Here is a 13,412-nt window from a genome sequence, read left to right as displayed (position 1 = left end):
CAGCTCTCTGCAACACCTATAAGAGGGAAATAGATGCTGCAATAACCGCAGTCAACGGAGGTCCTTGAAATGAAGCATTAACAAATGATGATGATGACAATCCCCTGAAGAACGTTATCATGGATACGGCCACAAACATACTTGGCCCCAGCCGCAAAAGGAGTCGAAACGGCTGGTTTGACGATGAATGTAAGCTAGCAACGGAACCGAGTAATGTTGCATTTTCAAAGAACGCGGGCACGCGCAGAGACTTATCATGAACTCCGTCGAGCAGAGAAGCGACTTCACACACGGAAAAAGGAAGCCTGGGAGAACCAACAAGTCTGTGAACTGCACTAGGCGCGCAAGTTTTACCAACAAGTCAGCAGGATGAAGCCTTATACACTTCGATGTTGATCCTGCCGAGACAAAGAGGGAAATCTGATTTCCGGCAGAATGGGCATATTGAAGCGATGGGTTGAGTACTTTGATAAGCTACTGAACAACGAGAACATCGGCGAGTGGGAGGTCCTGCCCACTGAAGACGACGGACAAATTCTGCCACCACCAAGTATAGGAGAAACAGTCCGTGCCATTCATCGACTAAAAAATCATAACTTGGCCCATACCAAAGAGGCTTCACTCCAGGTAAATCAGCAACAGATCAGATTTTCTCTGTGCGGCAAGCAATGGAAAACTGTTGGAATATGGACATCAGTTGCACCATCTTTTCATCGACTTTAAAGCCGCCTATGATAGCATAGCTAAGGTAAAACTGTACACGGCCATGAGAGAATTCGGTATCCCGACGAAATTGATAAGACTGACTACGCTGACCCTGACCAATGTGCGAGGCCAGATAAAAGCAGCAGGATCACTCTCAAGACCATTCCACATCAACAACGGTCTACGACAAGGGGATGCCGTATCATGCGTCCTCTTTAACCTCGCCCTCGAGAAAGTGATCCGTGAGGTAAATGCAAGAGATACGATCCTCTTTAAGTCCACCCAACTACTGGCCTATGCTGACGATATCGACATCATGGGAAGAACCACCCGAGACGTACAAACTGCCTTCATCCAGATCGAGCAGACGGCGCGAGATCTTGGGCTGCACATCAATGAAGACAAAGTATATGGTGGCAACGTCACCGAGAACCAACCAACCAACAACATCAAACCGCACTGGTCAAACGGGAAGGATAAAGATAGGAGACTACAACTTTGAGACCGTTGATAATTTCTCTTATCTAGCGTCGAAAATCACAACCGATAACAGCTATGACGATGAAATCCGCCACGGTTGTTGGCAGCCAACAGGGCCTACTTCAGTTTACAAAAACTGTTCCGCTCGAAACGACTCACCATAAGGTCAAAGCTCTTACTGTACAAGACCAAGTGCCAGTCCTCATGTATTCCTCGGAGACTTGGGTTCTTAGCAAGAAAAATTGTGAACTCTTCGCCGCGTTCGGGAGAAGAATTCTCCGAAGAATTTTTGGCCCCCTGCATGAGGATGGATGATTCCGTAGCCTGCATAACGACGGTTGTGGATAAAATCCGGCTCAATAGGTTACGGTGGGCGGATCACTTAATCCGAATGGATGAGGATGATCCAGTCCGAAACTCTATAAGGGCAATATCTATGGTAGAAAAAGTAGACGAGGCAGATCCTGCCTAAGATTGAGCGATGGCGTAGGTCAGGACGCCAGACAGCTTTTAGGGATATCGAATTGGTGGACTTCGGCACAAAACCGGGATGTCTGGAGTTCTTTATTAAGGGGGTCATCCCGTGTGTCGGGTTGGAGAAATCAATTTTTTTTGCTTGAATTGTATCTATATATAGTGGAGAATATGTGGGCAAAGGGATTTTCCGATATTCCGAGTCCTTCAGAAATTACAGGGTTAAACAGGTAAGGAGTTTGCAGCCGCGGCTAGAACACTCGATGAGAAAGAGCATCGAATCTTTTTTTACCTGTTAGTTTTTTACCTGAGTCTTATAAATTTGAACACAGGTATAAATATAAAAAAATGAAAAACCAATCAATTGTCTAAACTTATTTGCTGTTTGGAATAAAAAGGATAATCCAGTCTAGAGTGAGCACTGAAAGCCCTTCAAGTTATACTCAGTTATATTTTGTTGTAAGTATTGCGCTGGTTGTGTGTTCAGTGATTTTTTTAAATGAATCGTACGAAGGGAGATCGCTTTAATGTTCAACGTCATGCTCGCACTAAAAAACGAGTATTTCATGGGAGTCGATACTTATCAGAGAAGAAAAAGGACTTCGCATCAACATCAGCAAAGAAACTTTTAGCAAGCATGAACATGGATGTTCCAATGGGGACAAGTTTTGTATATTGTATATTGGATTTTGCTGGAGTTTTCTCCGGTATTTCTGCCAATTTCTGCAAATAATAAAATATACGTAGTAGTAAAAAAGAAATGCGTAGGACATGTTGAGAAAAGAATGGGAACGCGGCTTAGAAATGCAAAGAAGAATCACAAAGGCATTGGTCGAAAAGGGGCTGGAAAACTTACTGATAAGGACCTCACTACATTTTTTGGGCTGGCTATTCGTCGACACGCAAATTCGAGAGAAGGAATGAAGCAAGAAATTTGCGAAACTTTCTTCCATAAATGTTCTACAGACGAAAATCCTCAGCATCAAGATTGTCCAGCAGGCGAGGACAGTTGGTGCAAATGGCGCAAAACGTAAGCTAAAGGAGAACTGGATAGTTTTCACCACGAGAAGGCACCTTTGACTGAAGAAGTTCAAACAGTCATCAAACCAATCTACGAAGATTTGTCACGAGATGATCTCTTGAACAGATGTTTAGGAGCAGAGACCCAGAATAACAATGAGTCGTTAAATGAATTGATCTGGACTTTCGCTCCTAAACACCTTCATTCTGGGGCCAAGGTCGTAGAAATAGCCACTTTTCTGGCTGTAATTATTTTCAATGAAGGATTCAATGGCATTCTCAAAATCCTAGTGACAATGGGATGTCAAGTTGGTCACATATGTCAGGTTTATGCCGACCGCCATAATGAAGCGCGAATTTGGCGGTCCGAACGACGATCGATTGACCTCGCTAAAAGAGCCAGAATTGAAACCAAAGAGCAACAATTGGCCTTACAAGACTTTTTTGAAGAAACGGAGGGTGATCTCTATGGATCAGGTATAGCAGATTAATGGTGAGCTAAAATTTTATTGTTGATAATCACATTTAAATTTTCAAATGCGTTTTTCTCGAAACTGCATCTTGAAAATCGGCTGCCACCATAGCTCAAAACCTATCCAACCAAATTCTTTGAAATTTTCACTTCTTTAGTACATATTTCTACGGTCCGCAAACTAGGATAATTGCAATCGGACGGGCGGTTTTTTTTTATTCATAAAAAAAGCCACCAAAATCCAAAAAATTAAGTTTAAACGCCCACCAAAAATTTACCTTTTAATATTTTCTAATTATCCTAGTTTGCGGACCGTGGAATATTGTCCACATTAAAATGCCGTTTAGTTTTTTTTCCTCAGATGAACACAGCGCCCTCCAGCGTGGCAGCAGAAAAACACCTTTTTTTGGAGATGGGTGCATAAATTAACACGTATTCTGAAAATTAGCTACGATATCAAGCTGAAAAATTTATCACATATACTAGAGATATCAATAAACATATGGTGAAAAAATCACGTTTCTATCTTTATCCAGTCCTTCAAAATAATTTTTCAAAAAAAGGCAAAAAAAAAAACGGCCTTCACACGGGATGACCCCCTTAAGGCAGGCTTAGACCGGATATCGGTTGTTGCGCCGTTGATGGTGATCATCATTTATAATGGAAATCGAGAAAGTTCCTGAAACATAACAAAGACACCATCTACAATATGATGTACAGTGAACTTTTTGACAGTGCTAAGTATACTTTGTGAAATGTTTGATAGCAAGAAGGGATAATAACAAGCTTGACAATCTTTTTGATAAATCAGTCTAAAACCACTTACCTACAAATCCATCCGCTGTCCTCCCAGGCGGATGATTATGCTCTTTATTTTTTACTCTAAGAATACCTCGAATAATTTGTAATGAAGCAAAACATCGTATCGGCGATCGAGACTTTGAACATCGATAGTAAATATAGTTCACCCCATTTTTCTTCACGCTGCATTTATAATATCTATAGCCTTCGTAATCAAGCCCGCACCGGCCCGCTTTTCTGATCAAGTTTTTATCGATTGATTTTCCTATAAAAAAACAAAGAAAAATATTGGGTTGATCACGTTGTTATCAAGTTAGGCTGAAATCAGACGTTTTACCCGAAAAAAAAAGAATAAAACTAATTCTTAAAGTATTTGTTCATATTTATTAAACTTCGTATATATAAAAATGGTTCTATATTTTCCATATGCATGTTCAGGATGGAGGCGAAAGCCGATGGAATACGTGCGACTGGTAACCTGTAATATTCCAAACAGTGTTTAAAACTCTTTTTATTTTGTGAAAAAAAAATCTGTTGGGAAAGCGTGAAAAATCGTTTCCATTCAAGATGAAGGTTTCTGTAATATACTACGAATGATCTACATAAGGGGGGTTGCCGGGTAAATTTCTGAAATGTGGAAATATACTATTATTAAGTTTAATTGTTCAGATGTCGGAACCGGATATATTTTGAGGTCTAGAGATGAACCGCTGTGATTTTTTTTTGAGTTTTCGGTTGGATAGGTCCTGAGAACGGGACCTGTTACACTTTTTGGGGGTCATATTTTTAGCCCCCACTCCCCTATGTTTCACCCGATATCAAATATGGAACCAGTTTCGAAAAGTACTAAGCCCTTTGATTTTCATGGCCACATTTTATGAAAAAAAAATTTGCACTCTCCATTCATATTTATGGGGAGCCCCCCTTAAACTTAACACAAAATGGCACCACTTGCTGTATGTAAAGGGAACAGATCACACCCTTTCACCAATTTTCATGACAATCGGTCCAGCTGTTTCCGAATAAATCGGGTGTGAAAGACAGACAGACAGATTTCAGATTTATTTATTGAGCAAAGAAAAGAAATACATGTGCGGTACAAAAGGAATAATAACTTAAAAGCTCAAGCGTGACTAATTAAGTATGTAACGCTAACCTACGGAGATATCCGGCCTAGCCGGTTACATGTTATAAAGTGAAAAGGTGGTGCATGTCAGTGCTCATTTGACATAACATGTGCTTAAACCTAAGAATAATTTATAACTTACAACTAAACAAACTAAACAAACATAACACAAAATAGTACTCCGTACTGGGAAACGAGAAAATTGAGTTTTTAAGCACCGGTGGACAGGATTGATTAACGGAATTGGAGTAAAGTGCAGTCCGTTCTCAATGGTGTTAGCATTCTGAGAAAGGGATTGCCTTTTACTCGATTTGGGCCTGTGCGAGGACAGTGACCCAAGGCGGGAGAGATGAAAAGGACTGTAGGATTGCGGGCATGTATTGTGGGGCTTAATTGGTAGAAGGAGGGACCTTAATTTAGGGTAGAATTTAATGCTAGGAGATATTACATTATGTACAGGCTAATTAGTGTCTATGTCTTAATCTGGACTAAGTAAAGAAAAAAATAATAGAAGGTGATCTACACCTGCGCGGGGATTGACTGCCAGAACATTGGGCTTACGCGTTTAGCCTCTGTGAAAGTCCAGGGAGGAGTTTTGATAAAAGGAGGGGATGAAGGAGGGAGGGGAGGCGTGATGGTTGAGAGGAGAGTTACTGTCCGAGAGGAAAGTCAGCCCTGACACGTAGTACCTCTGCTCGCGTAATAGTGCATTGCGTTTAGCGAGCGGGTTAGGGTGGGACAGCCACTTTTTCAGTCTGACGCGCGACAACTTGATCATGTGCGGAATTATGAGGCAAACCCCTGGAAGGTCGTACAGAAGAGAGTTTTGGTAAAATTTTAGGTTTGGCCTTCTGTATTTGGCCGTGCATTTCCTGAGTATCGTCCTTTCAAAGGGTTGGAGCGCTTCTGCTACGTTCGGTGACATGGTAGCCCATGCTGGGAAACCGTAGGTCAGGATTGGACGAATGAGAGTTTTGTATAAAAGGGTTTTGGTGGCAGGGTACAGAGCCCGGGATGAGAGGAGGTTTTTTAAGGCAGCTGAGGCCTTAGAGGCCTTGGCGAAAGCAGATCTGACGTGAGGGTTGGATTTGAGTTTGTTGTTGAGGGAGATTCCCAGGTATTTAATATTTGATTTCGGCTTGAATGTGTTGTTAGCAATGCGTGAATGCAGGTTTTTGCTTTCTGGTACTGTGCGCCGGTGGCACTTCCTACTGGGGTTTCTGAAGCAAATAACCTCAGACTTAAGGGAATTAACGGTAAGGGCCCACCGGTTGAAATAAGCGATGACCCTATTGGTTAGGATATTGAGAGAGAGGGAGGCTATTGAGGGCCTGAGACCACTCGCATATAGGAAGACAGACAGATAGACATCGACTCGATTCTAATAAGGTTTTGTTTTCTAAAATAATTAAAAACACTTGTTTAAAATTTAAAAACACCCTGTTCCAAAGGTTGAATTACACTAGACTAGACAATCCAAAATTCTCTATACAGAGACAACTGCGAACAACTAGCACAAGATAGGCTTTAGTTGACCATGCTCATCTATGCTGCGTAATTTTCATTCAGAAAACTAAGGTTTTGTCCAACGCAAAGGCAACTCAGTTAACCCTGGAGGAAACCATAGTTGTCTGTATTTTTTTTTTAACTTTGAGTGTTAGGCCAAAAAAGTAGTCCGTGGAGCAGAAAAGTGAAAGAAAGCCACTCTCTGGTTGGTGCGGTCTGTCATCAAGTGGATGACGGACTCAAGATATTCCTCTTCAATTACGTTCATATTTTGCGACAGCAAAGAGATTACTTTGAAATTTTTTCACAATTTGCACGACATTCTCTCGCATCTCGTTAATAGCCAAATCCTTGTGAATGTACCTTCTTCATTCTCATTAACAGTTTTTAAGTTCAATCGCATTCTTGTGATAGTTGATACGTTGTTCGTAACTAAACTAGGAAGCCTACATTTCTACTGGTGGAACTCGGATTTGGCAAAGCAGAGGAGGACGACAAGGGTGCTCCTCAATCGTGCTCTGAAGTCTGATTCAGCCGCTGGTTAGAATCGGCATTAACAGGCACAGAAAGCTCTAAGGAAGAGCATAAGATCGACTAAACGATCATCATGAAGACGCTTTTACGAAGAGACTAACTCTCTTGAGGTAACCTCAAAACTGAAGTGGATCCTTGTTAAAGAACGTAGCCAGAAGCCGGGTTATTTAGGTTTACAGAGCGGGAGGTACACAGAAAATGATGAAGAAACGGCAAACCATTTGCTTGAAGTGCACTTCCGAGGCAGCATCCAAAATCTTATCTCGGGGCCGACAGCTGCATACAGACTTCAACAAGGAGGCTCGAATCTGGCATGCAAAGTAGTATCACTGGAGCGTGTAGAATGAGCCTTTAACTCGTTCCATAGATACAAGTCTACAGGTCCGGGTGGCATCATTCCTACATTAGTATGAGGTTGGTGATGTTCGTTAGTTAAAAAATGGATATATAAAATTTTGTGTCAAAAATAAAATTAAATGTAGCAAAGTATGTGAAATGTTAACAAAGGCCACAAAGGATGAGTTTGCTATGAGTAAAACAAGAGTTTACAAATGGTATAAGCGTTTCCAAGAAGGCCGTGAAGGCTACGAACGTCCCGGACGCCCCAACACATCAGTAACCGGTGAAAAATTGTGAAAAATTGAAAGAAATGGTTATGAATGGCCACCGAATCACAATCAGGGAAGTCGCTGATGAAGTTAGCATATCGATTCGTTTATGTCATGAAATTTTTTCGAGTGTTTTGAGCATAACACGCGTGACAGCCAATTTGTTACAAAATTGATCAATTTTGACCAAAAGCAGCGGTGGATGGAAGTTGCTCAGGTGTCACTAAATGAAGTCAACGAAGATTCAGGATTATTGAAACAAGTTATAACAGGTGGCGAAACATTTGTTTACAGTTATGACGTAGAAACTAAGGTTCAATCGTCCAACTGAAGGCATTCTGGATCGCCAAATCAGAAAAAGGCTTGGACGTTTGTGTGAAGCAATCCGAATAAAACGACTAGATTTCTGGCAAAACAAATCATGGCTTTTGCACCATGATAATGCAACTGCTCATACTTGATTGCTTGTTCGTGAATTTTTGGCCAAACAGTACTGTAATAATGTCCCAGCCTCCATATTTGCTCGACATGGCTCCGTGTGACTTTTTTCTCTTTCCAAAAATAAAGAGAACCTTAAAAGGTCTTTTGCACGCATTGATGGCATTAATTAAATACGCATCCCTGAAAGATCTAAAGGCTATTCCAAAGACCGGCTTTGAGAAGTGTTTTGACCATTGGAAGAAACGCCGGCACAAGTGCATATCTAATGGGGACTGTTTTGAAGGCGACAACATTAATGTAGACGAATAAATAAATATTTTTTTTTTCTTCCAAAAACGAAAATTTCCATTATTTTCTGAACATTCCTCGTATTCCAATTAACTGCCGTGATGTGAAGGTAATATTTATTCCCAAACCAGGGAAACTCACCTACAAGGATGCAAAACATTTCCGATCGACCAGTCTAACTTCTTTTCTACTAAAAGGACTAGAAACATTAGTAGGTCGGTTTATAAGGGATACACACATTCCTAAGTGGCCACTTCATCATAGGCAACACGTCTACCAGAAAGGCAAATCCACGGAGAAAACACTCCACGAGCTCACGGGAAAAATAGAAAAAGCGATGTCCAAAAAAGAATACGCCGGCATCAAAGGTGCCTTCAATTATGCCTCATTCGCGGCAATTTGTGACGCGGGAAGACAGCATGGAATTGAACCACCGCTGTTAACCAGTTAGATTCTTCACAAAAAAGTCTTCGTGCAAGCATTTGCGGACAATTCAGCTGTAATAATTACTGGCAAGTTTGCGGACAGAGTATGTGACCGCTTGAATGCAACTCTGCATAAAATCCACAGTTGGTGCCTCCGCAATCGACTCATGGTGAACGCTAGGAAGACTGAACTAGTTATATTCACTAGGAACGTATGGTGGGGTAGCTATATGCTACCCACCTTAGCAGAGGCGAAATACAGCTGGTACAAACAGTCAAGTATTTAGGACTACATTTCGACTCAAACCTAATGTGGAAGTACCATATCCAGGGACAATATCAGAAATCCTTCTGGTTGCCCTAGTGCTGTAAGACTAGGATAGGTAAAACCTGTGGACTTTCACCGCAACAGATTTTTTGAGTGCATACATCTATAATAAAACCCATTTTTATGTACGCATGCCTGTCGGGTGTTGAGGCTGGACTTTGCTAACAGCAGGAAGCTACTTATGTAGATTCAGAGGATCGGTTGCCTAAGTATTACTGGAACAATAAGTACAGGGTGCGGCAGCATAACTTCCTTTTTTAAAATGCGCGCCACTCAGTTAGTTGATGTCATAGCGGAGCGCTAGTGGTCTCGTTCATGAGGGGATCTGTAAAGTTTTGTCCCGACATGGTTCAGTCGCCATCATGCGTTGGAATAGTGAGGAGCGTGCCTTTGCCGTTGAGGTTTACTTTTCAAGCGGATGTTCGATTATTGCAACACAGCGTGCATTTCGGAATCGCTTTAATTTAGCCCCGTTGGCTCCCGTCCCAGACCGCAAATCAATTGTTACATGGATCACTACATTCAGATAAACTGCAAGTGCGACGAAAGGAAGAACTCGAGTCCCTCGGCCCGTTAGATCACCTGAGAACATTGAAGCAGTGAGAGCGTTAATGTTGCGATCGCCACGGCGTTCTGCGCGCAAACACGCATCTTCCCGATCCGATCGTTCTGTGAGAAGAATTCTTCGTGATGATCTTCATTTTCATCCCTATAAGATGGCGATAGTGCAGGAACTTTCAGAACGTGACTTCAATTCTCGGATGAACGCGTGTGAGCTTCTTCTTGATGTCGTTCCCGAGGGTGCTATTGTTTTTTTTAGCGATGAAGCCCATTTTCATTTGTGTGGGTTGGTTAACAAACAAAACATGCGTTACTGGACTGACACCAACCCTCGAGAATTGCATCAAAAGCCTTTGCATTCACCCAAAGTCACAGTGTGGTGTGCAATTTCCTCAGCTGGAATTATTGGTCCCTGGTTTTTTGAGGAAAATGAGGTTACAGTGACAGTGAATTCGGACCGGTATGTAAACATACTACAGATTTTTTTTTTCCCACGGCTAGAAAATTTGGATTTGGGGGACACTTGGTTCCAACAAGACGGTGCAACAGCACACACTTCAAGAGCATCGATGGCTGTTTTGAGGGAACACTTTCCAGAGCGCCTTATCTCAATTAGAAGTGATTTGGAATGGGCGGCACGCTCTCCCGATCTGTCCCCTTGTGATTTTTTTCTATGGGGTTTTTTGAAATCCCGTGTTTATGTGAACCGTCCAAGAACCCTACAAGATTTGAAAACCAACATCCAAGAAGAAATTGCCAACATAACACCTACTATGCTAACAAGAGTCATGACAAACGCCAGAAATCGGTTTACGCAATGTATGGAGAATGGGGGACGTCACCTAACAGATTTGATCTTCAAAACAATGTAAATAAAAACTTTAGACATGTACCTACATTATAAAAAATAAATAAATATTTTCCAATGCATACAATAGTTTTTATTGAGTTTTGAAAAAAGGAAGTTATGCTGCCGCACCCTGTAGAATAGCCAGGGTAAAACTGTAAACCATGAGAGAATACGGTATCCCGACGATATTGATAAGACTGACTAGGCTGACCGTGACCAATGTGCGAGGCCACATAAAAGCAACAGGATCACTCTCGAGATCATTCAACATCAACAACGGTCTAAGACAAGAGTAACCGCGCAGCGTGTATTGCGGAGCTATTGACGCAATATCATGGAGAAACACCGTGAGAAGCATCGTCCTCTTTACATTGCATTTCTGGATTTAGAGAAAGCGTTTCACCGTGTGCCACACGAACTCATCTGGTATGCGTTACAACAACACTAGTACCAGAAGAACTCGTGCGTTGGCTTCAATTGTTTTACCGCGATCCGACAAGGAAAGTTCGAAGTATGGCGGGTGTATCAAAACCGCTTCGTGTCTTTGTTGGTGTTCATCAAGGAAGCGCCCTCTCACCGCTCCTCTTTGTTCTTGTTATGGACCCCGTCACACGGGATATCCAACGTTCAGCGCCCTATACATTGCTTTATGCAGATGATGTTTTCCTAGCATCTAATAGCAAAAATGATCTCGAGCAACTTGTCCAAAAATGGAATGATCGCCTCTTGCGACATGGTCTCAGATTGAATCTAAACAAAACTGAATTTTTGACGACCGATCCTCAAGAAACAAGCACTCCTACTGTTAGCGGCAGTGACCTGCCCTGAACTGATTTAAATACCTCGGGGCAACGCTATCAGCCAATTGAGAACTGCGTTATGAAATTGCTTCACGCATTAACGCAACCTGGATGCAGAGGCGCTCCACAACTGGTGTTCTTTGTGATCGACGTATCAACGAACGGCTCAAATCTAAAATTTACCGAATGTCGTCTGTCCTGTCGCTCTCTAAGGTTCTGAGTGTTGGCCAACTATGAAAGACAATGAACGGCGTCTTGCGGTAATGGAGATGTTGTTGGACTAGTGGTTTGACACGTTTTGATCACATTCGAAATGAGGATATTCGCAATCGTTATAGGGTTGCACCGATCGTGAAAAAATTGCGAGAGAGACGTCTTCGATGGTATGGTCACGCAATTCGTGCTAACGAGAATTCATTTGCCGAAGTTGGTCTGAACATCGAAGTCGATGGTACACGACCGAAGGGAAGGCCGAAGCAACGGTGGCTTTATACACTGGATGGCAAGACTATGATCTTGCCAGTCCTCATGTATTCCTCGGAGACTTGGGTTCTTAGCAAAAAAAAATACAACTCTTGGCCGCGTTCGAGAGAAGAATCCTCCGCAGAATTTTTGGCCCCCTACATGGGGATGACGTTCTTCGCTCTGGATGACCCATAACCAACAACAATGGACTCCGTGTGTGCGAACTTTCTATTTTTGATTGTAGATTAAATGTTCTGATGATTATCAAAATTCGCAACCTTCTAAAAATAATTGTGCATAACCTGGTAATCGTTAATTTGAATGTGAGAAAAGTGTGTGCCCAGCTGGTTTCCAAATTGTTGACTGACAATCACAAAAATTGGATAATTGTCGCGTTTGAGCTGCGTGTGGAAACCTATTTCTTAGTCAAAGGGATTTTCCAACCAGGGCAAAGTGGAAGACCGGCGGCGTGTTGCAAGACTATGACACGGCATTCTTTACGGACGGATCAAAGATGGCCTATGGAGTCGTCGCGGGGGTTTTCTTGAATACACACGGTGTATCCAAGTCGTATGGTCTCCCAGGTTTCATCAGTGTATTCCAAGCGGAAGTACTGGCGATATTGGAAGTCTGTCGATGGCTGGAGCGTGATTCGAGCCCCAAGCGTAACATAGCCAGACAGCCAAGCAACTATCAAGGCCTTGTACTCAACGACGACATCTTCCCGGTTTGTGGGGCAGTGCAGAAACGCGCTCAACCATCTGGGCGGCACGCTCAAGGTCACTCTCCTCTGGGTTCCGGGGCATAGGAACATAGAGGGGAATGAGCGGGCTGACGAATTGGCCAGGCAAGGCTCTGCTCTTGGCAGTCCCTCGGGGAATACAGTCGGTGTTCCGCTGGCGACTGTCGGGGGCCGAGTCTACTCGCACTACCTAGCAGCCGCGGGCCTGAGATGACAAAGGCTTACAAGCTGTGCCAAATCAAGGAGAATTTGGCCCGCTTATAACATAGCCCGATCACGAGAGCTCCTGTGCCAGACGCGTGCAAATGCATTCAAGATTACGGCGGTCTGCACGGGGCACTGGCCCATAGGGGACCATGCCGCTAGGCTCGGCTTACCCTATAATTCGCATTGCCGAAGCAGCGGAGAAGGAAGGGCACTTTCTCTGCGATTGCCCAGCTCTGGCTCGAGTCAGGCTGCGGACACTGGGTAAACCATTCTTTGGGGACCTCAGTGAGATTTCTGGCTGCGGACACTGGGTAAATCATTCTTTGGGGACCTCAGTGAGATTTCTAGCTGCAGGGTCGGAGAGCTGCTTTCCTTCGTGAATGCTACGGGCTGGCTCTGAAGATCCGAGCCAGCTGGACTCTGCTTCCCTGTTCCTATAACAACAGTCACGGTCTTAGGAGTTTTTGTGGCATCAAAACGGCGCACCAAAGCGTTAATTGGGCTCCTCGGAGCGGCCATGATACCTACCTACCTACCTACATGGGGATGGACGATTCCGTAGCCTACATAATGACGAAA

At 43.1% G+C, this 13,412-nt stretch overlaps 1 protein-coding gene across 31 annotated transcripts in view; it reads right to left on the bottom strand.

The window, feature by feature from the left end:
• Nucleotides 1-13,412, bottom strand: part of LOC119650904 (modifier of mdg4) — a 301,775-nt gene that overhangs the window by 157,027 nt on the left and 131,336 nt on the right. The window contains exon 5 of one of the 31 annotated variants that reach the window (XM_038054094.1): nt 3,978-4,217. The exons of the other annotated variants lie outside the window; for them this stretch is intronic. Coding sequence (XP_037910022.1) covers nt 3,978-4,217 — 240 coding nt within the window. The remainder of the gene's footprint in view (nt 1-3,977; nt 4,218-13,412) is intronic. 31 annotated transcript variants of the gene reach the window in all.

This window comes from Hermetia illucens, chromosome 3 (assembly GCF_905115235.1).
Source record: "Hermetia illucens chromosome 3, iHerIll2.2.curated.20191125, whole genome shotgun sequence".
In the NCBI taxonomy this organism is placed as follows: Eukaryota; Metazoa; Arthropoda; class Insecta; order Diptera; family Stratiomyidae; genus Hermetia; species Hermetia illucens.
This window is presented reverse-complemented; position numbering and strand designations above follow the sequence as displayed.